Raw genomic sequence first — 26330 nt, forward strand, 5'->3', positions numbered from 1 at the left:
TTTTAACATAAATTACGAGACATTATTTTTCAGGCATTAGCACAATGTTTATTTTAACATTACCTTGGACAATCCCTTCAAACTTTTTATGCAAATTTTCTTGTGCAGAGGCAGCTTGCAATAGTGCAATAAGTGTTATCTACCAAGAAACCTTTCTTACTTGAGAAAAAATCTTCTTTCAAATGAAAATGCATTTAAAGGAAATAGGTTCTTTAGTTTGAAGGAAGAGAAAGTGATCTAAACCTGAAAAAATAGCTGTTGATCTGAAGAGTTTGAAGTTTACGGTAGAATATATGTTAAGGAATGACTATAACTGGAAGAAGAAGAGAAGAAAAAATGAAAATGTTGCTTGGGAAGAGAATTCAAAGTTGAATGAAGATGACTGTGTCATGTGTACTGGAGAAAAGGCAACAACAAGTGAGAGCCTTGCCCCATATTCAAGGAGTGGGATATACTTCCATCCTCCAACAGTGGTCATGTGTCAAAAACAGTCGAGGAATGGATGCAAAATAAGTCTACTGGAATGGCCATGGAGAAGTCCAGACTTGAACATAATTGAAAACATGGACTATGTGGACAGACCAGAAGTGACAAGTAAGGCAGATTATAGGGAAACAGATTTTAGGAGCCTAAGGTAGACTGATAGAAACAAAAAGAGATGTTATAATGAACATGTTTGTCTGGTACAATGAATGAATAGGGCAAGTGTTTGAAAAGAAAGGCAAGAATATGGACTACTGAAGCTGAGTAGCATTGTCTGAAAAATATTGTCACATGATTTTAATAAAATTTTTGTGAATTCAACTTGAATTTTTACATATACCCTCAGTGGGTGGGTGCAATCACAACAGGAATGTTATGCACATATCCACATTGTTTTACTCAAAAAGTGTGTTTATCACTATGTGGCTATACTCATTACATCTGCAGTGTCTGAAAAAATGTGTTGACTCCACTGTATGTCTTTTTAAATAACACCTGAAATGTTAATGAGCCTACAAATGATATATCATAATTTGATAATTTATTGAGTAAAATGGGTGAACAGAATAACTCAGGGGAAGCAAATCATGTGTCTGTCAATTACCAGACAGTTATGCTGCATCTTGGTGAGTAACTTCTATAAGCCTTGGGCCAACCAAAGCCTTATAAGTAGATTTAATAGAAGAAAACAGAAAGAAGCTTGTTGTGTGTGTGCATGCGTGTGTGTGTGTGTGTGCGTGCATATGTGTGTGTGTTCCCTTATCTTCATATCGTGTGATTGTTGTAAGTAAGTTTCACCATCATACAAGTGGTGTTTATCATTTGAAGTCATTCATGAAACACATATCTAGTCATGGAGAAATAGTATGTTTCTTTGAAACACAGATGAACGGTGGTGACAGGAAGGGCATCTGGTTGTAGAAAATCTGTCTTAACAAATTCTGTCTAACTCATGAAGCCATGGAAATGTTCATGTTAAAATGATGATGATAATGATGACATATTAGTTACACTATCCCAGATGTTATATGAACAGTAGCCACTGGGTACTGAAACCAGATCAGCTTTGTTCGATGTAATCATACCCCACACTTTACAGCAATTGCTATTACAGTATTTACCTTCAACCTCCAGGAACACACCAATTTAAACTTAAAAACTCTCATCATATCAGCAAATATTTTTTAAAGGTTCTTTTTACTTTTGTTGTTTTGTATATTTGTTGTCTGTTCTCATAGAAAGGTTTCTGACAGATATTAGAAACAGAAATAGCAACAAATGGACACATCAGGTCTACATTGCATATAGAAGTATATTAGTCTGCAGACTGATGCACAAAACTACATTGCTATAAACTGATGCATTAAACAAACATGTTTAAGACAAAAACAATTCTAACTTGCTTCTCAACAATCTAAAATGTATCTTATATACCTTGTCTGACAACTTAATTATAAAAAAGTGTGTATGTGTGTGTGTGTATGTACATATATATATTACATACATATATATAAATATAATATATATATAGACTGTCGTTTCTGTCGTTACATTCTGAGTTCAAATTCCGCCAAGGTCGACTTCACCTTTCATCCTTTCGGGGTCGATGAATAAAGTACCAGTTTCGCACTGGGGTCAACGTAATCAACTTAGTCCCTTTGTCTGTCCTTGTTTGTCCCCTCTATGTTTAGCCACTTGTGGGCAATAAAGAAATATATATAGACACATACACACACATACACACACATACACACACACACATATAGATGTATGTATACATACGTGTGTGTGTGTGTAGAATAAAACAAGACACGAGGAATTATTTATAAGATATTTAGTTACATCACTTACACATATTTCAATAACAAAAAATTTTAAGGAGGCACATAATATAAGTAACATAATCAAGACATATTGTCATATCTTCAGAGAGATGTAAATATTTTATGTAATATTACTAGATAGGTAGTCACTATCTCCATGATAGTTACTTTTGTCTAGAATTCTACAAGCCAGCAATGTTATGCATAAAGGTTATATATCTCAGGAAATTCAAAAATATATCTTGATTATGCAATTTACATTTTGTAATAAATATCGATTTTTTTATTTTTGTTAATGAAATACACTTAAGACTAAATATCTTATAAGCAATCTCTCGTGTTTTGTTTTATCTTCTATATGTATTATATGAGATATCCAAACTCTGGATTCTTACTAAATGATATGAGCACAATAACATGAACACATGAAGTTCCAAGTTCTCGTTGTTTATCACACTGACTTTTAAATTACGCAAAAATGAATATCTGAATATATATATATATATATATATTATATATCATGTGGCTGTTTCCCAAGCTTCCCAACCACATGGTTTTAGGTTCAGTCCCACTGTGTGGCACCTTGGGCAAGTGTCTTCTACTATAGCCTTGGGCCAACCAAAGCCTCAGGAGTGGATTTGGTAGACAGAAACTGAAATCAGTCCATTGTATATATATATGTATATATCCATGCATGTGTGTTTTTGTATCTATGTTTGTCCCCCAACACAGCTTGACAACTGGTGTTGGTGTGTTCAGCAAAAGAGACTGATAAAATAGGTACTAGGCTTAAAAATAAATCCTGTGTTTGATTTACGTTATCTACATTTGACAGATATTTGTCCTCATCTTGTTTGTAAACACGTTTCAGCTGATATACCCTTCAGCCTTCATCAGGTGTCTTGGGGGAAATTTTGAACCTGGGTTCTCATTCCTAAGGTATTTTTCGATGTTATTATTATTTTTTTCCCTTCTTTCTTCAAATTTTCTTCCGTTTCTCACTGAGTGTTTTCCGTACACCTAGGACAAGAAGCTCATTCTATGCATTCCCAGATTACATACGCAAATTCACAGGTAAAATATGTATTTGAAAATTAATAAATAAATAAATTCATGAGTGGATGTTCATTTTCACAGCGATAATGCTCTTCTCAGTACATAAGCCGTTCCAGTTAATACGATTTTTTGCACTTCCTGTAGGGATGGTGAGCCTGGTATCATTTTCAAATAGGTTTCAGTACCTTTTTTTTATCATTCCTAGACATCCTACAATCACTGGTACTGTAGTCGCCTTGAGTTGCCACATTTTTTTCAATTTCTATTAGCAAGTCTTTATATTTGATCGTGTCAAATTCTTTTGCCGCTATATTGTGATCGCAAGGAATACTCATGTCAATTAACAAACACATCTTTTTTGTCTGATCTTTTATAATAACATCCGATTTATTAGCTTTTATAGTTTTGTTGGTATGTACAGGGAAGTCCCATAGAATCAACACATTTTCTCCCTCAGTCACAGCTTCAGGATGGTGTTTATACCTTTTGTCAGTGGTTTTGATTTTATAATGCTGACATATTGTCCAATGTAAGTACTGGACAACTCTGTCATGTCTTGCTTTATATTCTACAGGTGCTAAGAATCTACACCCTGAGATTAGGTGGTCTATAGTTTCAATCTCATCGTTACAGAATCAGCATTTTGGGTCAGCTCCATTTTTTATCACATTGGCTTGGTAGTTCCGGCTAATATGAAACCTTCACTCTCTGCTTTTAGCCATGAGCTTCGTAACCATTGGTGCATGTGTTTCTGGTTGACATCAGCTTGTTTGCTACAGGCCATATACTTGCCATGTAGAGGTTTCTGTTCCCATCTGCTAGCTAATTTTTCATGTGCTTTTGTCTTTGCAATTAATTCTATTTTCTTTGCAGCAGCAGTTGGCGCATTTCCTTCAGCCTGATCAATCTGGTAGGTATTTAAGAGATCAGTAGCGAAGTTTTTGCTCTCTTTCAGAATAGAGTGAAGTTTTTTCGGTCTTTCATGTTTTTCAACAAGTTTTAGCATCCAATTGTTGGTTGCTTCAAGGTATTTGGCCAGTCCGATTGTGGTGGTTTTGTATGTAAGTTCAAGCTGGATCAAACCTCGACCTCCCTGAGCTCTGGGAAGCTAAAGACAATCCACGTCTGCCTTTGGATAGTGCATCTTATTGCAAGTCAGTAGCTTGCAGATTTTTCTGTCAATTTGCATTATTTCACTGGTATTCCAGTTAAGCACCTTGAAGCTATAAAGAACAACTGGTACTGCTAAGGAATTTATGGCTAACACCTTATTATATGCATTCAGCTCAGACTTCAGGACTGCTCGAACTCTTCTATAACATTCGTTCCTAACCTTCTCTTTCATGCTTGCATGCTGGATACCAGAGCCTTCATTTATTCCTAGGTATTTATAGGCTTGTTCCTGTTCAAGTTCCTTTATTGCTGTTACGTTATTATTTTTATCATTATTATTATTATTATTATTATTATTATTATTATTATTATTATTATTTTCATTATTATTATTATTATTATTATTATTATTATTATTATTTTTTTTTTATTTTCTTCTTTCAAATTTGCTTCCATTTCTTGCCGAGTGTCTTCCCGACTCCTAGGGCAAAGAAACTCATAGTATACATTGGTAGGCCATTAAACTAAACTCAATAATTCGTTCATTTAAAAAAATTTTTTTTTTAAGTTAAATTAAAATACATGGGTAGTAATAGTTCTCACATCGACAATGCTCTTCTCAATATGTATTCTAACCGCCTTGAGATGCCACATTTTCTCAATTTATTATTATTATTATTATTATTATTATTATTATTATTATTATTATTATTATTATTATTATTATCATTATTAATATTATTATTATTATTAACATTATTATTATTATTATTCTATGTTTGACTTTTGCTTTACATTTGCACAAGCTGGCTCCAAGTCTCACCCAGAGACCTCAAGAGACAACAAGTTGGAAGTTCATGTTGGTGTTATGCCTTGGGTGCCATATATTTGGTTTTGTACTTAGTGTTGTACTAGTGAATGCCTAAAAAACCATACGAAAATTATGTTTATTTTAAAACTTGAGATTACATAGAAAGTATTTTGTGTAGGATATGAGCAGTTCCCATGAGCACTATCATTTGAATTTCTGCGATTTTGGGGTTTCCTGGTATATGAGTTAGGTAGCAATCAGCCCCTTTTGCTATCATTCCCAGGGCACCTATGACAACAGGTATTGTTTTAGTCTTCAGGTTCCACATTTTGCTGATTTCTATTTCCAGATCTTTATATTTGCTCAGTTTCTGGTAGGTCTTGACAGATATGTTTATATCGATTGAGACAGTCAGATCAATGAGGAAGCATGTTTTTTGTCTGAAGTCTTTTACTATGATGTCTGGCCTATTTGCGTCTATCTTTCTGTCAGTTTGAATGGCGAAGTTCCAGAGGAGTGAGATGTGGTCATTATTATTATTATTATTATTATTCAGGTCACTGCCTGGAATTGAACTCGGAATCTTGGGTTTAGTAGCCCATGCTCTTAACCACTGTGCCATATGCCCATGGGATATGGTTAAGAGCGCGGGCTACTAACCCCAAGATTCCGAGTTCAATTCCAGGCAGTGACCTGAATAATAATGATAATAATAATAATAATAATAATAATAATAATAATAATAATAACGAGAACAACAAGAACAAGAACAACAATAATAATAATAACATCGAAAAATACCTTAGGAATGAGAACCCAGGTTCGAAATTTCCCCAAGATACCTCATGAAGGCTGGAGAGTATATCAGCTGAAACATCATGTTAACAACAAAACAAGATAAGAACAAACATCCGTCAAATGTAAATAATGTGCATAATTCTTCATCTCTTAAATATAGAACTGTAATTGATTTCTATAGCTAAAAACCCTTCAAGGTGGTGCTCCAGCATGGCCACAATCTAATGACTGAAACAAGTAAAAGAATATGTATATATATATATATATATATATATATATAAGAGATAATGGTGTCATTGTGGCCCAAATGTGTCAGATAATGCTGAATAAGCGCTATAGACAGACCATAGTTAAGTTCCAGACTCGGTGATATTGCGAATAAAGGGTTCAATGTTAGTTCTATGTCAGCGTGAGTATATAAGAATTTTTTGCGTAATAAGATAAAAATCCAAGGCTGTATAGATATTAGAGCATTTATAGATAGGTCTTACAGCTGTTTCTAGGATATCTATTAATAATATCCCTTCATCTGAGATGGTGTGAGAGGAAAGTTAAGTCATACTTCTCACTCATATGGGATTCTTACATTGCTTATAAAATCTATATTTGGAAGGACTCATTTTAAACTCTGTTGGACTTTTGGACTTTACTCATACGATATTGGCATATTGTATATATACGAATATGCCTATAAAATGGATTTACAACTTCAATACCCATATATATCTTGCATCTATTTTCTTTCCTCCACCTCACTCTCTATTTTGTATCGCATCTAAACTAACTATGACTTAACTTTCCTCTCACACCGTCTCCGATGAAGGGATATTATTAATAAATATTCTAGAAACAGCTGTAAGATCGTCTATCTATAAATGCTCTAATATATATACAGCCCTGGTTTTTTTTATTTTATTATGCAAAATATTCTTATATATATATATAAAATACAAAATGGGACAAGAACGTAAAACATCCAGACAGGTGATACAAAAATGGGACAACAAAACATCCAGATAGATGATACAGAGTAAACAAGGACGGTTCATTCGAAGTTTTCTTTCCTCAGTAGAGTACCAGATTATCTTTGCAATTTCAGCTGATTATACTTGAGCTTGTTCCAATCTGACCAGCCCCAAGGAAAAACTAAGCTAAGAGCATTAGATTCCTTGGAAGAAAGCAGCAAATGTATACAAAAACAAGGACGGAAAAAAACGGACATTACACGAATACAATAAAAATAATAACAGGACATAACAACAGGTGTCTTTTGAGTAAGGACGAATGAAATTAAGCTGGTGTGTGTGAAAATGAAGCTTTATGGCAGGGATGCAAGATTTCACAAGCACAGGGAGGAATATTGATGTTGCACGGACAACGGCCAGACCAAGAAAGAAAGATCAGGGTTGGCTGAATGCCGGTTACATGGGAAGAGAAGAGAGAGAGGTAGAGGCAGAGGGACAGAAGAATTAAGGAGGGGCTAGAAAAAATGACAGGGACACAGTAAAGTGAAAAGTGGAGGGAAAGTGAGCAAGAAGAGAAGGCAAAGAAATGTGAGAGAGAGGGGGAACAAAATATAGATAGATAAACATACAAACATACACACACACATACATACAAGAGAGAGAGAATTTACAAGGAGTTTTCATCAATTGAAATAATGTAGTAAGTATGTATTATAAGTGTTCAGTTTAGTTTATCACTAATACAGTGATCTTACAAATGTAAACACTGGCAGAAACATACCTTTAGCTCATATAAGTGATTTATACCAGTCTTTATAGTTTGAACAGTTAGTTTAACTTGCACTTTACTTCAATAGAGAAATCTACTTCTAAGCCTTTGTACATCTTTTCAACAAACGTATCCCTCTTTATTTGTTCTCTACTTATTATTTCTTTAACCCTTCTCTTTCTAGTATCTGCCTTTGATGTTGAATCTACAAACGGTTTTTTAAAAATACTTAATAACGTTCTGTTTATCATTTATGCAGTCATCGTTATTGTTATAATGTCTTGTTGAGATAGGCTCTCTTTCTTTCCTGATGAGAAGATTGCATTTTATACTGTTTATTCCTTTGGAATAAAACCAATGTTGTCTTCGAAACATATGTCGAAAGTAAAATAATTTTAATAACATTTGCGTTCACCTCCATTTATTTACTTATACTACACAAATTACTGGACATTAACCCGGGGTTTCTACCTTTGAATAGGTCACTTCATCCGTGTTACTTGCGTGAATTTTGCTACCCTGGTAACTGTTTATTGAATTTTCCGTGTTAACGGTAAACAAAGGATAATTCATTCATCCATTTATATATATATATGTATATATAAATGGATGTGTGTATTTTTCCCTTGTTTACAATTAACACGGAAAAAATAAATAAACAGTTACTAGGGCAGCAAAAATTCATGCAAGTAATAAGGATGTAACACCCTGTTTGTAAAGGTTGAAACTTCGGGTTGATGTGAAATATTTTGTATAATATATATAAATAAATGAAAGGAGTTAAACATAGATGTTATTCAAATTATTTTACTTCTGACGGTGGTGAAGCACGACCTTCGAACTTTAGGTCTCACCAAGGAAATGACTGAAGACCGAGTCCTATGGAAGTGTGCTGTGCATGAGAGGACCCGGCAGGACTAGTCAGGCCATATCCCGTGGCCCCTACCTGGGACGTAGTCGATCCACCTGTGCATACCTTCCTTCTTGTGACACTTGTGAAGACCTGCTGAGGCAAGTGAAAATCAATCAAAATAGATGAACATCAATGGAATTTGTATCTTTGTGGTACCAGTGCCTGTGGCACACAAGAAAACCATCCGAACGTGGCCGTAGCCAGTACCGCATCGACTGGCCTCCGTGCTGTGGGAACATGGTGGCACATAAAAACACCATCCGAAGACCCGGCAAGACTAGTCAGGTCATAACCCGTGGGCCCTACCTGGGACGTAGTCAGTCCACCTGTACATACCTTCCTTCTTGTGACACTTGTGAAGACCTGCTGAGGCAAGTGAAAATCAAATCAAATCAAAACAAATCAAAATAGATGAACATCAATGGAATTTGTATCCTTGTGGTACCAGTGCCGGTGGCACACAAGAATCCATCCGAACGTGGCCGTAGTCAGTACCGCTTGTGGTACCAGTGCCGGTGGCACACAAGAATCCATCCGAACGTGGCCGTAGTCAGTACCGCATCACTCGCCATCGTGCTGTGGGCACATAACAAACACCATCCGGTCGTGGCCGTTCGCCAGCCTCATCTAGCACCTGTGTCGGTGGCACATAAAAAGTAGTCAGTACCGCTTGTGGTACCAGTGCCGGTGGCACACAAGAATCCATCCGAACATGGCCGTAGTCAGTACCGCATCACTGGCCATCGTGCTGTGGGCACATAACAAACACCATCCGGTCGTGGCCGTTCGCCAGCCTCATCTAGCACCTGTGTCGGTGGCACATAAAAACACCTTCCGAAGACCCGGCAAGACTAGTCAGGCCATAAACCATGGCCCCTACCTGGGACGTAGTCAGTCCACCTGTGCATACCTTCCTCCTTGTGATACTTGTGAAGGCCTGTTGAGGCAAGTGAAAATCAAATCAAATCAAATCAAATCAAATCAAAATAGACAAAATAGATGAACATCAATGGAATTTGTATCTTTGTGGTACCAGTGCCGGTGGCACACAAGAGAAAACCATCCGAAAGTGGCCGTAGCCAGTACCGCATCGACTGGCCTCCGTGCTGTGGGCACATGACAAACACCATCCGATCGTGGCCGTTCGCCAGCCTCATCTAGCACCTGTGTCGGTGGTACATAAAAACACCATCCGAAGACCCGGCAAGACTAGTCAGGCCATAACCCATGGCCCCTACCTGGGACGTAGTCAGTCCACCTGTGCATACCTTCCTTCTTGTGACACTTGTGAAGACCTGTTGAGGCAAGTGAAAATCAAATCAAAACAAATCAAAATAGATGAACATCAATGGAATCTGTATCTTTGTGGTACCAGTGCCGGTGGCACACACTTTGTGGTACCAGTGCCGGTGGCACACAAGAGAACCATCCGAACGTGGCCGTAGCCAGTTCCGCATCGACCGGCCTCTGTGCTGTGGGCATGTAACAAACACCATCCGATCATGGCCGTTCGCCAGCCTCATCTGGCACCTGTGTCGGTGGCACATAAAAACACCTTCCGAAGACCCGGCAAGACTAGTCAGTCCACCTGTGCATACCTTCCTTCTTGTGACACTTGTGAAGACCGGTTGAGGCAAGTGAAAATCAAATCAAATCAAAATAGACAAAATAGATGAACATCAATGGAATTTGTATCCTGTGGTACCAGTGCCTGTGGCACACAAGAAATCCATCAGTGCCGTAGTCAGTGCGGTGGGCACATGACAAACACCATCCGATCGTGGCCGTTCGCCAGCCTCATCTAGCACCTGTGTCGGTGGCACATAAAAACACCATCCGAGCGTGGCCGTCTGCCAGCCTCGTCTGGCACCTGTGTCGGTGGCACATAAAAACACCATCCGAGCGTGGCCGTCTGCCAGCCTCGTCTGGCACCTGTGTCGGTGGCACATAAAAAACACCATCCGAGCGTGGCCGTCTGCCAGCCTCGTCTGGCACCTGTGTCGGTGGCACATAAAAAACACCATCCGAGCGTGGCCGTTTGCCAGCCTCGTCTGGCACCTGTGTCGGTGGCACATAAAATCACCCACTACACTCTCGGAGTGGTTGGCGTTAGGAAGGGCATCCAGCTGTAGAAACACTGCCAGATCTGACTGGACTGGTGCAGCTTTCGGGCTCCCCAGACCCCAGTTGAACCGTCCAACCCATGCTAGCATGGAAAGCGGACGTTAAATGATGATGATGATGATGATGATGACAACATTGGTATTATTCCAAAAGGAATAAAATGGTGTAAAACAATGTAATCTTCTCATCAGGAAAAGAAAGAAACCAAACACATCAATAAGACATTTTAACAGAATGTGATGAATGTGTATTATGTATATATATATATATATATATATATATATATACATATACATATATACATATATATATATACATATATATATATATATATACGTATATATACACACACACACGTACACACACACACACACACACACACACACACACACACACACACACACACACACATATATATAAGGTTATTTATATATATATAAGACAATAAGTTTGTCCTGAAATAGAAGTTGCGGTTCTGTTGGTAAAATTCCAAATTTGTAATAATATATATGTGTGTGTGTGCATGTAAAAAAGTTGAAGTAAATTTCGTCCTTTAATTTGAAGGATTTCAAAAAAGATTTCAAATATACCTTCTTCATATTTTGCTAGAAGCTTACTATTTCACTATTTTTATTCAACCATGAATTTATGTTTTTTTATATCGCTGTTCGAAACAATTACCTGTATGAATTAAAATTCTCTTACATTTCAACATCTCTTCTCCATTTTTAACAAATTTGTTGAGTTTTTGGGATTCCTTTGTGTATCTATCTATCTATCTATTTATCTATCTATCTATCTATCTATCTATCTATCTATCTATCTATCTATCTATCTATCTATCTATCTATCTATCTATCTATCTATAGAATATATATATATATATAATATATATATATATATATATACACACACACATATATATATATATATGTATATATATGCCTGGCTTCGAGTTTTCAAATCCTTTATGGACTCATAGGTGAAGTGACTTGGCATAAAGCTTATCATAGGTATCCTTCTACAAATATGATCCCAACATACTTGTTCCAGAGAGAAAGAGAGAGAGAGAGTGAGAGAGAAATCAACTCCTGTACAAGACTTGCACTCAATTTATCAACCCTAAATGGAAAATGGCCATTATTGACCTTGGCAAGATTTGAAGACAAAGCACAGACACATACAGAGTGCTGGAATGATTACAGCAGAGCTGTCTTTCCAATACTTTAACACACACAAAAGAGGAATGTAAGAAAATTGGGTTTGGGGATCAAAAATGTACTTGGGTCTTTATGTATTAAAAAATTTTAAACTTATTAAACTGCCATACTGATTTCAACAATGTTTTTTCAATGGTATATTAAAGATTAAATATAAAATATAACTTGAAAGAGAGTGAATGCACGAGGACAAGTCTGATAGGAATAAAACATGATCAAAAATTTAATTGTCCGATAGGATTCATAGCAAAAGGATATGATAAAAATTTAAGTGTTTAATAAGTTCCATGGCTACAAGAAATAATGACAGATGAAATGTTCAATACATTTCATAGAAAAAAATACATGATAGAAATTTGAAATTTCAATAAGTTCCATAACAATAAATTATGTTTGTAATTAGACATGATAAAGATTTTAAAGTATAATTAAAACATTTTTTGTACAAGTACTCATAAGGTGTAAGTCAGAATTGTTCAGTGTTTGTTTTATTTGTTTGAGTGTGGAACTTGAAACTATTTTTCAAGCTGATATTGTCTTATACATACATACATACATACATACATACATACATACATACATACATACATACATACATACATACACACACACACACACACATACAAACACACACAAACACACACACACACACACAGACGTTTGAAGACATAGATTCCATTCCCAATTAGTTACTCATTCAAAGATATCACTTGTTTTTGTTTACCTGTGGCTCGACACCCTAGTTGGCTAACTACCTGGGTATGTTATTTGTTTATCAAATGTCCTGGCTGCTTGTTTGTACCTGACAGTAGTCTAGTATTTCAGCTGGCCAATCCTAGGATGATGGAATTCTTTGAGGCAGATTTTCTATGGCTGGATGCCCTTCCTGTTGCCAACACCCAACAGTTACTAAACAAATTACTGATCACACCTTCTTCATCACTTTAACCCTGTTGTCTTAAATTGCTCTCATGCTACCACCCAATACACTCTAATTTGGCTCTGCTGTGCTGCTAGACATCACATTCTCTCAGGCCACTAACCATCACTTAGTCATGTCTTATTCTCATTGTTCTTTAACCATAAAATCATAAAGCTAGTTGGTGTAGAATCTAAAGTCTGCAATACAGCTGCTCAATCCAGAGAAGGTGGTTTTCTCTGGTTCACCAAAATAAACTTGCTCATGTGTTTGCATTTGCTGAAAATTTCTGATCAGGAATTCAGCAGTGTAGTCGAAATCTTAAATCTAAGAATTCTCTCCGCATTGAGCAGCTGTATTGCAGACTTTAGACCCCTTTCATTGATTTTACACCAACTAGCTTTACGGTCAGAGAGGACATGATTCTAATTCTCTTTCTAATTTCTTTTCTTTTTCCATTTTTCTTTGACCTTTCCACTTTTTGCACTCAACTTTCTCTTGTTTATTCTCATATGATTTTTGTTGTTCTAATGTTCTGATTAGACAACTTCTCTAATGTAGAAAATTATTAGTAGCTCATAACTATATACTATGTACATTAAACAATATTTATTTCTCACTGGATGAAGTACTTTTTTGTTGATCTTACCTTAGAGGAAAAGTAAACTATATATATACATACGTACATACATATATATATATATATATATATATATATATATACTAAAGTCAATTGAGCATTTCCAGAGAAGCACTCAACCCGAATACTGGGCTATCAACGCTATCAGGATCCAAGCCAAAGCCGGAATATTTCTGGTGTAGAAAATCCAAGTTTCATGACAGTTGTACTGTTATATGTTTTGGGGAAGAGTAAATAATCCAATGAAAAGAAGACAAAGAAAATTCTTTAACATATCTTTAATTGTAATTTGCAAAAAACAGTTTATGCAAAAATTCTAACCGAAAAATTATGTAATATTTGCAGTTTTAGGCATTGGAGAGGCACTTCCTCAGACTTGCATCAAAATCATGCTATTATATTGTGCGTCTATCAGACCTTGTTGTTACAATGAGCTTCATTCAGTTTCCATCACCCTAATCCATTTACAAGGCTTTGGTCAATCTGAAGCTATAGTGGTGTTCCCTGACCCACAGTACCATGCAATGGAACTGAGCACAGATCATTGTGGTCAGGTAGCAAACTTGTTATGATATTACGTGTGAATATGTGTGTGTGTGTGTATGTGTGTATGCATGTATGTGTGTGTGTGTGTGTGTATATATATATATATATATATATAGTAGCTGTGGCCAGTGCTGCCTGGCTGGCTTCTGAAAATGTACCATCTAAACGGGGTCGATGCCAGTGCCCCCTGACTGGCTCCCATGCTGGCGGCATGTAAAAAGCACCATCTAAACATGGTCGATGCTAGGTCCACCTCACTGGCTCCCATGCTGGTGGCACATAAAAAGCACCCACTACACTCTCAGAGTGGTTGGCATTAGGAAGGGCATCCAGCTGTAGAAACATTGCCAGATCAGATTGGAGTCTGATGCAGCTGGTGAATTTCCAGAACTCAGTCAAACCGTCCAACCCATGCCAGCATGGAAAATGGACGTTAAATGATGATAATGATGATGATGATGATGATGATGATATCCATATTTATCTAGTTCTGCTCCCCTTGTATATGTGTGTGTGTGTATGCATACACACACATGAACACACATGTACATATACACACATGTCACACGCGTATACATATACATACATATCTATCTGTTGTAACATGTCTATAATGTCACTTTGTACACTTTCTGTGTCTGTTTCAGTCTGATGTCAGAGAAGCCTACAGGGACATATCAAGCTGAGGTGTCAGTGGTTGAGATCTACAACAATGACATACGTGATCTCCTCAGTAAGGACTTCAAAAGTAAGCATGACCTAGTCACATGTCCAGATGGGTCACTGAGCCTTCCTACTGTCACCTTCAGGTTAGTTATAATGTTATTATAAACCACAGCAACATCAACTCTGCACACACACTCTCTCTCTCTCTCTCTCTCTCTCTCTCTCTATATATATATATATATATATATATATTATATATATATATATATATATATATATGCCCAACCAGTGGCAACACTGACAAACTAACAAGGGGAATTCTACAGTGTAGCTTGATCTGCTAAAATAAGCTACCAAATCTCTAGCAAATCACATATGAATGTCAGAAGAGAGGAATAAAATATTTACAGCTAAAATGGCTTTAATCAAAGGTGTATTGGGTCACAGCAGATCTGGAATTAAACAACAACAGAAATAATAACAAAACCATTGCCACCACCACCACCACCACCAGTACTTTATTTTAAAACTGACACTCAGAAGGATGACAGACAAAGTTGACCCTAGCTGGATTTGAACTCATCATGTAAACAAATACCACAAAGCATTTGGTCTGATGTATTAAGAATCCTGCCAACCAACCACCCTCAAAAAAACTAATTGGATATATTGACCCACAAGGACTGTAAGCTTCAGTGAGGGGACTAATTCATTACATTTATACAAAATTCGACTTATACTTTATTTCATTGATCTAGGAGAGATATAAGGCATAGTTGACCATGGTGAGATTTGAACTTAGAATGTAAATACCACAAAGCATTTTTGCTGGAAATTCGAGTGTGTTTAATCAATATCATCACCTCCAGTACTTGACTGCTTAGTTTATCAACTTTGGAAGGATGAAAGGCAAAATTGGCTACTGCCAGATTTAATCTTAGAATGTAAAGAGCAGGAGCAAATATGATGGTTGACATTTTGTCTGATGTTCTAATAATTCTACCTATGCACAACGCTAATCTTTAATAGAACCAAAAGAGCAGGATGTACATGTTTGCATTATTGATGGTGTTTAATATGGGAATATGTAATTTCCCATATTAAATATGTATTTCCCATATTAATTAATATGGGAATATGTAATATGTAAAAGTGTAGAATAAGCATATTTTCGAAGAAATGAGTTTTAAAAAATTCTACTTTAATGCTACTACTTTAAGAAGTTAACTAAAAGAATGAAAAATTTTTAAAAAGATTATGAGGATTATGAAGAGAAGAGAAAAATATTTAAGTAACTTAGAAGTATTTAATTAAAAAAAAGTAAAAGGCATGTGGTGTACTCTGGTGGCCAGTTAGTGTAAGGGAGATAATCACTTCTTGTTAATATTTGGTGAGATTAGAACTTTGAAATTGAAATCGAAGAACAAGGCAGAAGCTGCAAAGAATATTTATATATTTTCTTCTTTTGCTCACTAATTATAAAGATGTTAAACTTTTTAGCCTTCAGTAATCATGTAAAGTACCATTTCATTCTTATTGGCAATTGCCAGTGTGACATAACCCGAGGTAGATAATTGAATTAAATTAAATATTTTAAAAAGCAGGACATTTCTTACAGATGGAAAATAATTACAGTTTGGAAGACATTTCTGGAGTGTGCTTTTTTACTTTTGTCTTTTTTTTTAGTTCAACAATTGAGAGATAAGAGAGAGAAACTTTTGACACACAGATTAACTGTTTCATATAAGATAAGAGTCAGCAGAAATTATGGACTTCCTATGTCTGTAACCACTGCAGTACCAGCTCTTTAGTAATATTTTTGTTTACCTTTCAAAATGAAATGTAAACTTACAATTACTTTAACGTGTATTATCTTTTTTAATATGACATGTCTTCATTTTCTGTGATGTTGCTACTTTAAGAAGTTAATTAAAAGATGATGCTGAGACATGAAAACAGAAGTCTATAATAGTAATGATAATAATGATGATGATGATGATGATGGTAATAATACTTTTATTTATGGTAATAACCTACTTTTAAAGCATTTACTTCTTTCTTTCTGTCATTCAGGATAACAAATTTTATTTTGTACATTCCCCATTATGGTTGGCTTCATTTTAGATTTATTTGTCCCTTACATTGAAAGATCAGCCGAGGTGATTATTTTGGGGAAAAAATCTTTTTCCAGAGCTCCTTTTTGTTTACAATTTTGCTTTTTGCTCCACCCCAGAATAAAATAATTTTGGGAAGAAGCTCTGCTCAGCACCTCTTATGCTGAGATAATGGAAAGTTCCTTAAACTTTTGTTATTTCTATGTTTCAAATAATTGAAATTATCCTTCTGTAAAATAGAAATTTTTCCAAAATTCCATTTTTAAAAATTTGTACCCACCATACCCCACCCACCTCACCTCTCCTGTAATTTTGAGGAGGTACAAGACCAGTCAGTTATGAGGAACAGGGGCCATTATAGTAATGATAGAAAAGACAGAGAAAAGAGTCAGCATACTTGTGGGTTAGAAACTGGTGTGTGTCTGTTAGAGATTTATTGCAAATCAGTTGACAAGCCCTTCTCTGGATTTGTAATCCAAGATGTAGGTGCAATACTCCCTTGCGAATTTCAGTGAGCTTTAGGAAGTGTCACCAATTGCTGGAGGTTGAAATACTTTCTGGTACTGATGAGAAGTGCCAGTGTTTCCAGTGCAATTCAAGTTATGGTCTTTTATTAGGAGAGATCCTGGAAAAAATTTATGGAGCTTCTGAGGGGAGGAGGAAATGTGAGAATATAGAATTGAAAAAAATATATTTTTTTATAGAATGCTAATTTTACTTATTTAAAACATAGAAATAATACTACAAAATGAAGAAAAACTCCACTCACTTACCAGAGGAATGAGAGTAGGGGCTACACCAAAACTCTGGAATGGAGGGATAAATATGTGAACAAATGAAATTTTGAAAAGAATTTCTTTTATCAAAATCATCGTCTTAGTTGTTTGAAATACTAAGAGCATCAGAAAATGAAGGAAAAAAATTAAAGGAAGTAAAGTAACTGTATCATAAGAGGAACAGATATTCCAAGACTTGCCCAACATTTTTTATACATGAATTTCTCCAAAATTTTAAACATCTGTTAGTTAGGAAGGAAGTCTATTCCCATGGTCATGTACATGGCTTCTGGGATTAACCAAAAAGAGAGAGAAGGATATCTCCTAGCGTCATTATTGATGATGTTTCTAATTGATCACTCAGCTGGTTAGAAATAATGTCCAATTCCCTCTCAAATCACATCTTAGTGTTTTAAAGAAAGGAGAAGGACTTATGGAATGATATAATTCCAAATATACTCTGTGAGATGTGTTCAAAAAGTATTCAACTTTATTTTTTCCCACCAAAACTAATTCTGTGTGAACAAAATCCTTTAGGAGGTGATGCCACCCTTTTCTGTATCACCTCCAACCAACAAGATGTCAAGGTTATAACCCTTATTCATGTAACTAAGATGCCATACAGCTGACAACCTAAAGTGTTGTCAACTCTACAGAGATATTGTATGCTTATAGCTTGACATCTGTAAAGAGCACTTTGTCATTCAACTCACTTTAAACTAGTAATTTGGCAGAGTTGTTTGAACATTTAATAGAAAGCTTTGCTGTATTTTTTTCTGATTCTTTGAATTCAGATCTTGTCAACATCAACTTTGCCTTTATCTTTTTGTAATAAACAAATGAAGTACCAGTCCAGACAGAAAATTGACAGAATTATTAGTATTATGTAGGATTCTTTATGATATCCCTTTTGACAGTTTGCATCCTGGTGGCAATAAACTGCAGGAGAGAGGAGACGTTCATGCATGGGCACCTATTTGTCATCCATAAAAAACCTTGGTCTGGCCTGCTTCAAGGAAAGGTATTTTCTAGGTCTCACATGGGAGAAATGGTTTCAAACTTTGGCACTAAGCCAGCAATTTTAGGGAAGGGGTAAGTCAGTTACATCACCCAAATATTTTATTGACCCTGAAAGGATGAAAGGCATAGTCAACCTTGGCAGAATTAGAATTCAGAATGGAAAGACTGACAAAATGCCACTAACCATTTTGCCTTGTGTGCTTACAATTCTGCCAGCCTGCTGTCTTCCTCATGAGATCAATGGTCAATTTAGACTTAGTCAATTACTTACATAACATAGGCTGGCTTGATCAGGAGCCTATGTTAGAATCTCTACCATGGTTACTTAACCTGCTAAACACAGCAGCTAAATCTCTTTCATGCCATAACGTAACATCTTAAACAAGCAAGAATGGCAGTTTAGAACCAGACACTGTATGTTTGCATTAAAGGTAGGCTGATCATAGGTGAGAATAGGTTTGTTGGATCAGAGTTATCCTAGAGCAAAATAACAGCAACTGCATCCCAACCAGGAAGAAGGGTACATCGAATCATGTAATCTTAGATGCATTATGTCAGAATAAAAAGACTGACTTGTCACAGAGAAACAACTTTGATCATAGGTCCGGTGGATCAAGGCTGACCTGGGACTCACCATCAACAATAACATTATAACCAGCTCAACCATCACTGACACAACACACCACTGCATACTTCCGCCCCCAACTAGGTCATTTGCTAATTTGGAAGAATGGTGAACAATGTATTCATTGTGAGATTTGGTTGTGTCCCTTTAACATTCTGCATTCTTTGTTTTTCATCCATCTGAGATTCATAAAATAATCATTATGGTTGATGAAGTCAGAGCTCCAGTATGACCACAGTCCAATGGACTAATAGACTTTTCCTTTCATTATCCTTTGCTGAGATCAATTAGGTAACTACTCTCTTTCTCACCCTCTAGCTCCCACTCTCTCACTCACTCTCTCCCTTGTTAACTGTATTGATGTAATTAGCAAGTAATTAACAATTAAATATGTCACCAGATCTTTCTCTCATTGAACACATTACCATGTTAAGTGTACACGTCTCTCTTTCCCTCTCTTCTTCCCATTTTTTCCCTTTCCCTCCTATCTCTTTGTTTGTCTCTCTCCCTTTCTTTTCCCTTCTCTCTCTCATTAATTCTATTAATGTAATTAGAGAAAAATAATTATGTCAACTTGAAAATAATTTAGTTTTTTCCCCCCACACCAACATTATTTTGCCAATAAATTTCACATCTAATTTTTGTCTTATGCAACGATATTTGTTGGTGTACGTGTGTGTGTGTACGTGTATGTGTGCTGTGTGTGTGTGTATGCTGTGTGTTGTATGTGCTGGTGAGTGAGTATGTGTATGTGTGTGTAACATACACACATGTGTGTGTACATGTACAGGCATAGGTGTGTATATTGCTGTGTGTAGGAGTGTGTCTGTATGAATGTGTATACTTAAGCACATATACATCACACACACACACACACACAGTGAGAATAGCCTTAAGGAAATGTTCATAACTAAACTATTTACCATGTTTTTTTTCAATGATTGGAAGATTTGTGGATGTAGTGCAGCGTTTCCTTTATTTTTTTAATAGGGGACATAAAAAATTATTTTATTGTAGGATGACATCTAGGAAATTTATTATCTTTAGATGGGCATCAATTGTCTGTGTGTCATATGTAAGCACGTGTGTGCATGCCTATATGTATTTATGTGTGTGTGTATATACAGATACAAATTTGTCTATCTAAACACACACATATATATATGTGTGCATACATACATACATATATATATATTAATAGATACTAACACATACAACTGTATAACTATCAATACATACTAGTGTGTATAAATTGATTAAAAAGGTACACAATAAAAAAAACAGAACAACAATCATTAATTATAGTTAAAATTTTCTGTTTTTCAGATGATTATAAGAGCCATAAATAATCAACTTGATTTTTCATAAAAGCATTTGAAAATAGTCCTTCATTTTCATTTGTTAGTCAAAATAACAATAGTCAGCACATAAATGTTGTTAGGGGACATGGATATCCAAAGTTCAATGTATATGAGAGTGCAATAAAATGAAAATATTCCCAGTTATGTGTTTTAGAAATTTAAAACATATTATTTGTAGCTGCTGTGTCTATCGTGCAAAAAATAAGGTGAGTAATTCTTTAAAACCATTATGCTATCCATTCAGTTTAATGTTATTTTTTAAGAAATTGAGATTTGTGCCAGTTAAAAATGAAATTAACTCTGAAAGTTCAGTTCTGCTTTTTCTATGTAATCTCCCTATCCTGCTAGAAACTGGATTATTTTTGATGAAAAGCACTTAATCCAGGATAAAAATCTTTAAAATATAACAAATACCTGAATTTTAAACAACTGAAATGATGATTCTGGTAAAAATAATTCTTTTCAAAATTTCATTTACTCACATTTTGACCCCACCATTCCAGAATTTTCATGTAGCTCCTACTTTCATTCTTCTGTTGAGTAAGAGGAATTTTTCTTCGTTTTGAAGTATTATTTCTGTTTCAAACTAGCAAAATTACCATTCTTTAAAATAATATATTTTTGTAATTCCTTTTCTTACATTTCCATTTTACCTCAGCATCTCCATAAATTTTTACCTGTTGTCATGTCTTACCAAGACGAGTTGATTGTAAAAACACTCATAAGTGATTTTACATATATTTACAAGATATTGATTCTTAGGTAGCAACATCCTAATTAAATTATTAATATGTATAAATAATAAAATAAAAATCATTAATAAATGATTTTACCAACAACAAATATATTTGAACTGTGGCTCAATGTGGTTTAGGATTGAGCAAAAAGTACAAATATGTGCATTAATGGACTTTAAGAGTTATGAATGTTTCATATATACACTTACCCTTATAAAAATACTTCTTGCTACTAATTGAAAGCAGGGTAGCCGTTAAAGGCATCAAGATATATTTCTTTATTCATTGCAAGACAGAATGAATTTTTTCTCTTGGATAAGCAAAGCTGACAATTATTCCTTTATTGGTTGTAGTCCCTTGCAAACTCAGGAATTTATTTTATATGAAAATTTAAGTTCTTGATTTTAATCCCCAAATATATATATTGAAAAAATCCAATATATTTGGTCAAAGCCACTTGAGCTTAAATTTACATAAATTCCTTGCACACTTTTCCCATTCTTAAAATTATTCTTGCTATCAAGCAAAAACAGGGTCAAAATCATGAAAACATTTGTCGTAACCCTATAATCTCTCTATCTGCCTATCTAGATCATCCTATATTTATATTCATATACCTAAAACTATATGAATATAAATAAATAAATGAAAGAGAGACATTCTATGTTTTTAATATAAAATCTCTTATTTATATCATTTATAGATGATATTACGCAAACATAACTAGAGATATATTTGGTGAAGAAAATATGTAGCCCTTGATACTGCTTCAGAAATGTTTTAAAAATTCAGCAGTTTGTTGATAAAGTAGTGTGCAAAAGGGTTGGCATATTGATGAAAAGCTTGTTCAATTCTGTTTCATTCTATGGTGCTCTTTATAATTATTATTGTTATTCATTTAGCAATATGTTATAACGAAGCTAAGAAATCTAATTATTCAATTCTGTTTACACTTGCTCTAAATCTCGAAAATTCCATCTCTTCTTGCTTTGTTATCTGCTATCATATCATTCAAATGGCCCATTGTTTCCCTGACCAGCCCTAATTCTGAAAATTTCACCGCTCTCCCTTTCTCTCTAAGTTTTGTTAACCACTTGCTTTTCCCATGTTGAGTGTTATTTAGTAGCTCGCTTTGTCTGTGGCTATCCCACATTGGCTTTTGCTAGGGAATAGGGCAGCCACAGTGCTTTGCTGTTTGTCGTGTGCCCTCCCATACCACCCCCACCACATATACTGGAAGTCTTTCTCCTCTGACCACATCTGGATGTCTTACTCCTGAGAACCACTAATGGTTACTATGTGGAACACTTTCCCCTGCCCTTTCCCCTCCATCCCTATCTAGTTGAATGTAGTGAGTGATTATGAAGTGAATATAATGATGGTGAAGTGTATGCAGGTTGAAGCATTTTTGTATGTTTACGAGATCTGCCAAATGCACATGCATGGTTTCTTTTCAGATGCACAATGCTGCTCTCCCTCATCTCAGGTCTCACCGGCCCACACCTTCCACACCCTCAGAGTAGGCACACCTAATACTGGTTCATTGAAAGATAGGTCTGGTGAGATTGTCGAGATGCTTGAATGGAGATGTGTAAATTTGTGCTTCATCCAAGAAGTGAGGTGGAGAGGAAGTTCTACTAGGTTCCTCACGGGCAAAGAACAGATTTTCTATGTAGGGAATACGGATGGGGTTGGGGGCATGGGTATATTCCGTATGGTGAAATGGATTGATAACATAAATGAGGTAGTCAGGGTCTGTGATAGAATACTTAATCTTAGAGTAGTGCTGCAACATAGATTAGCAACCATATCTTGGCCTAAGCCCCTCAGCCAGGGTTACCTGGTAGATAGAAAGATCGGTTTTATGTCACCTCTTGCCGACTACCTTGTTGACAAATGACAGGAGCCTTCTCTTTGTGGCTGGTGATTTCAATGACTTCAACAGGCATGTTGGACAACATTCAGAGATCATCCATGGTTTACATGGTGGTAACGGATTTGATTCCAGGCTGCTGGAGTTCTGTGGTGCACCCCACAACATTGGTTAGTAGTTAGTGACTTCAGGATCGGGGCTAAATGGTTGTCCAGAAGACGACCAGCATGGAAAAGAAGGGTTTGGAAGCTTAAGGATTCTCTGAATAGACAGAGATTTAGAGATATATTGCTTGAAGCTTTTGACGAATAATGTGGAGGACAACTGGAGGTTCCTACAGGATAACCTGTTGAGGTTTACTGATCAGATCTGTGGCTGGTGCAAAGTCCCCTCTCTTTCTAAGGTAAGATGGGGGTGGAACAATGTAGTTAACAAGGCCATTAGGGAAAAGAAACAGGCATGGAAAGACTGGAAGTGAAGTGGTAGCAAGGAACTGTTTCAGATCGCCAGAAGGGAAGCTAGGAGACAGGTTTCCTCCCCTAGAGGGGAATAGATAAAAATTAAATTTGCCAATTTTCTGCATTGTGAGGACCAGAAACTTGAAGTGTTTTGAAATGCAAGACTGTGTAAAAGAAAATCGCAATGTCATACGAGAGAAATGTGTCTGCATGGATGATAGCTCAACTGCATTTAATGATGCTGCAAGGAGAGAGAGAGTTGGAGATGCCACTATGAAAGGTTGCTAACTGAAGAGAATGAATGGGAGAAAGAGAGTCTGCCAAATGTTGACCCAACAGAGAGACAAGTTAGTTGAACTGACTGTACCTTGGTAGATAAAGCAATTAATGGTATGAAGACAGAGAAAAACCCTGGCCCATCAGGACTCACTGCTGAGATGCTTAAAATATATGGCAGTGTAGGGTATTTTCTAGTTACATGTATAGTTAACCAAGTGATACACGAAGGAGTCATACCCAATGACTGGTGCAGCAGCACCATAGTCAACTGCTGCAAAGGTAAAGGTGACACATTAGATACAAATAATTACAGAGATATCAAATCATTGGATCAGGTAATGAAAGTCACAGAGAGGGTAATAGCCCAACTAATTAGGGAGAGAGTTAGTTTAGATGAGAGGCAGTTTGGGGTTGTGCCAGGGAGAAGCACCACTGATGCTATATTTCTGGTAAGGCAACTGCAGGAGAAATATCTAGCCAAAGATAAACCTCTGTACTTGGCTTTTGTTGACATGGAGAAAACCTTTGACAGGGTCCCCCAATCCCTTATCTGGTGGCCAATGCAGAAACTGGGGATAGACGAGTGGTTGGTAAGAGTTGTACAAGGATGCTGTCAGTAGGGTGAGGGTTTGCAATGAGTATAGTGAAGAATTCTGAGTAGAAGAAGAGGTTCACCAAGATCAGTCCTCAGCCCTCTCTTATTCATTATAGTCCTCCAGGCAATAACAGAGGAATTCAAGGCAGGCTGCCCCTGAGAGCTCCTCTATGCTGATGATCTTGCTCTAATAGCTGAGTCCCTACCAGAACTAGACATGAAGTTTAGAGTGTAGAAACAAGGTCTAGAATCGAAGGACCCTATGGTTAACCTAGCAAAAACCAAAATCTTAGTAAGTAGGAAGGCTGTCAAATCACAGACACCTTCAGGTAGATGGCCCTGCTCAATCTGTAGAAAAGGCATGGATAGAAACTCCATACAATGTACCCAGTGTAAGCTATTGACACATAAGAGGTGCAGCAATATCAAAAGAAGGTTAACCAGGAAGAGAGTTTTTGTGTGTGGCAGATGCACAGGGGCAATAAAAACTGAAGATTTACAGAAAACAGATTCCATCACATGTCAGGGGGAGAAACTAGAAGTAGTTAATAATTCTGCTACCTAGGCAACCAAGTCTGTAGTGGGGTGGCTGCTCTTAGAGTGTCACGGCTAGAATAAGAATAGCCTGGGCAAAGTTCAGAGAGCTCCTATTTCTGCTGGCAACTAAGGGCCTCTTGCGCATGATGAAAGGTAGACTGTATGATGCATGTGTGCAAACTGCCATGCTATACAGCAGTGAAACATGGGACATAACTGCTGAGGACATGCATATGCCTGAAAGAAATGAAGCTAGTATGATCCACTGGAGGTGTAATGTCAGTGTGGATATACAAGAGAGTGTAAGCACCCTAAAAGAAAAGGTGGGCATAAGAAGCATCAAATTTGGTGTGCAAGAGAGATGACTGCACTGGTATGGTCATGTATTATGTATGGATGAGGACAGCTGTGAGAGGAAGAGCCACTCCCTAACTGTGGAAGGAATCTGTGGAAGAGGTAGACCCAAAAAGACATGGGATTAGGTGGTGAAACATGACCTTCGAACATTGGGCCTCACAGAGGCAATGGACAGCAGACCGAGACCTGTGTAGATATGCTGTGACTGAGAAGACCCAGTAACTAAAGTGAGATTGCAGCCATGCATGTCTGGCCCATTTAATAATACCCCTGATGCATTGGACAATATGATATGCTTGAGAAGACCTATTGAGTCAAGTAAAACGAAAATCATAGCTGTGGTTAGTACCCTCTGACTGGCTTCCATGCCATTGGCATGTAAAAAGCACTATCTGAATGTGATCGATGCCAGGACTGCTTGACTGGTCTCCGTGATGGTGGCATGTAGAAATCACCATCCGAACGTTGACAATGCCAGTATCCCCTGACTGGTCCCTTTGTCAGTGGCACATAAAAAGTACTATGCAAACGTGATTGATGCCTGACCTGCCTGACTGGCTCCTGTGCCGGTAGCATGTAAAAGGTAACCATGTCACTCTCGGAATGGTTGGCATTAGGAAGGGCGTCCAGCTGTAAAAACATTGACTGATCAGATTGGAGCCTGGTGCAGCCGCTGGCTCTCCAGACCTCAGTCAAACCATCCAACCCATGCCAGCGTGGAAAGTGGACGTTAAACGATGATGGTGATATAT

General features: G+C 36.6%; 1 protein-coding gene across 2 annotated transcripts in view; it reads left to right on the plus strand.

Annotated features, from left to right (window-relative positions):
• The window catches only part of LOC115210515 (kinesin-like protein KIF25), a 550198-nt gene that overhangs the window by 339074 nt on the left and 184794 nt on the right, over positions 1-26330 (plus strand). For both annotated transcript variants that reach the window (XM_036502198.1, XM_036502199.1), the window contains one exon: positions 14828-14989. In XM_036502198.1, the coding sequence (XP_036358091.1) occupies positions 14828-14989 (162 nt within the window). The remainder of the gene's footprint in view (positions 1-14827; positions 14990-26330) is intronic.

The sequence above is a fragment of the Octopus sinensis genome, linkage group LG4, assembly GCF_006345805.1.
Source record: "Octopus sinensis linkage group LG4, ASM634580v1, whole genome shotgun sequence".
NCBI classification, from domain to species: Eukaryota; Metazoa; Mollusca; class Cephalopoda; order Octopoda; family Octopodidae; genus Octopus; species Octopus sinensis.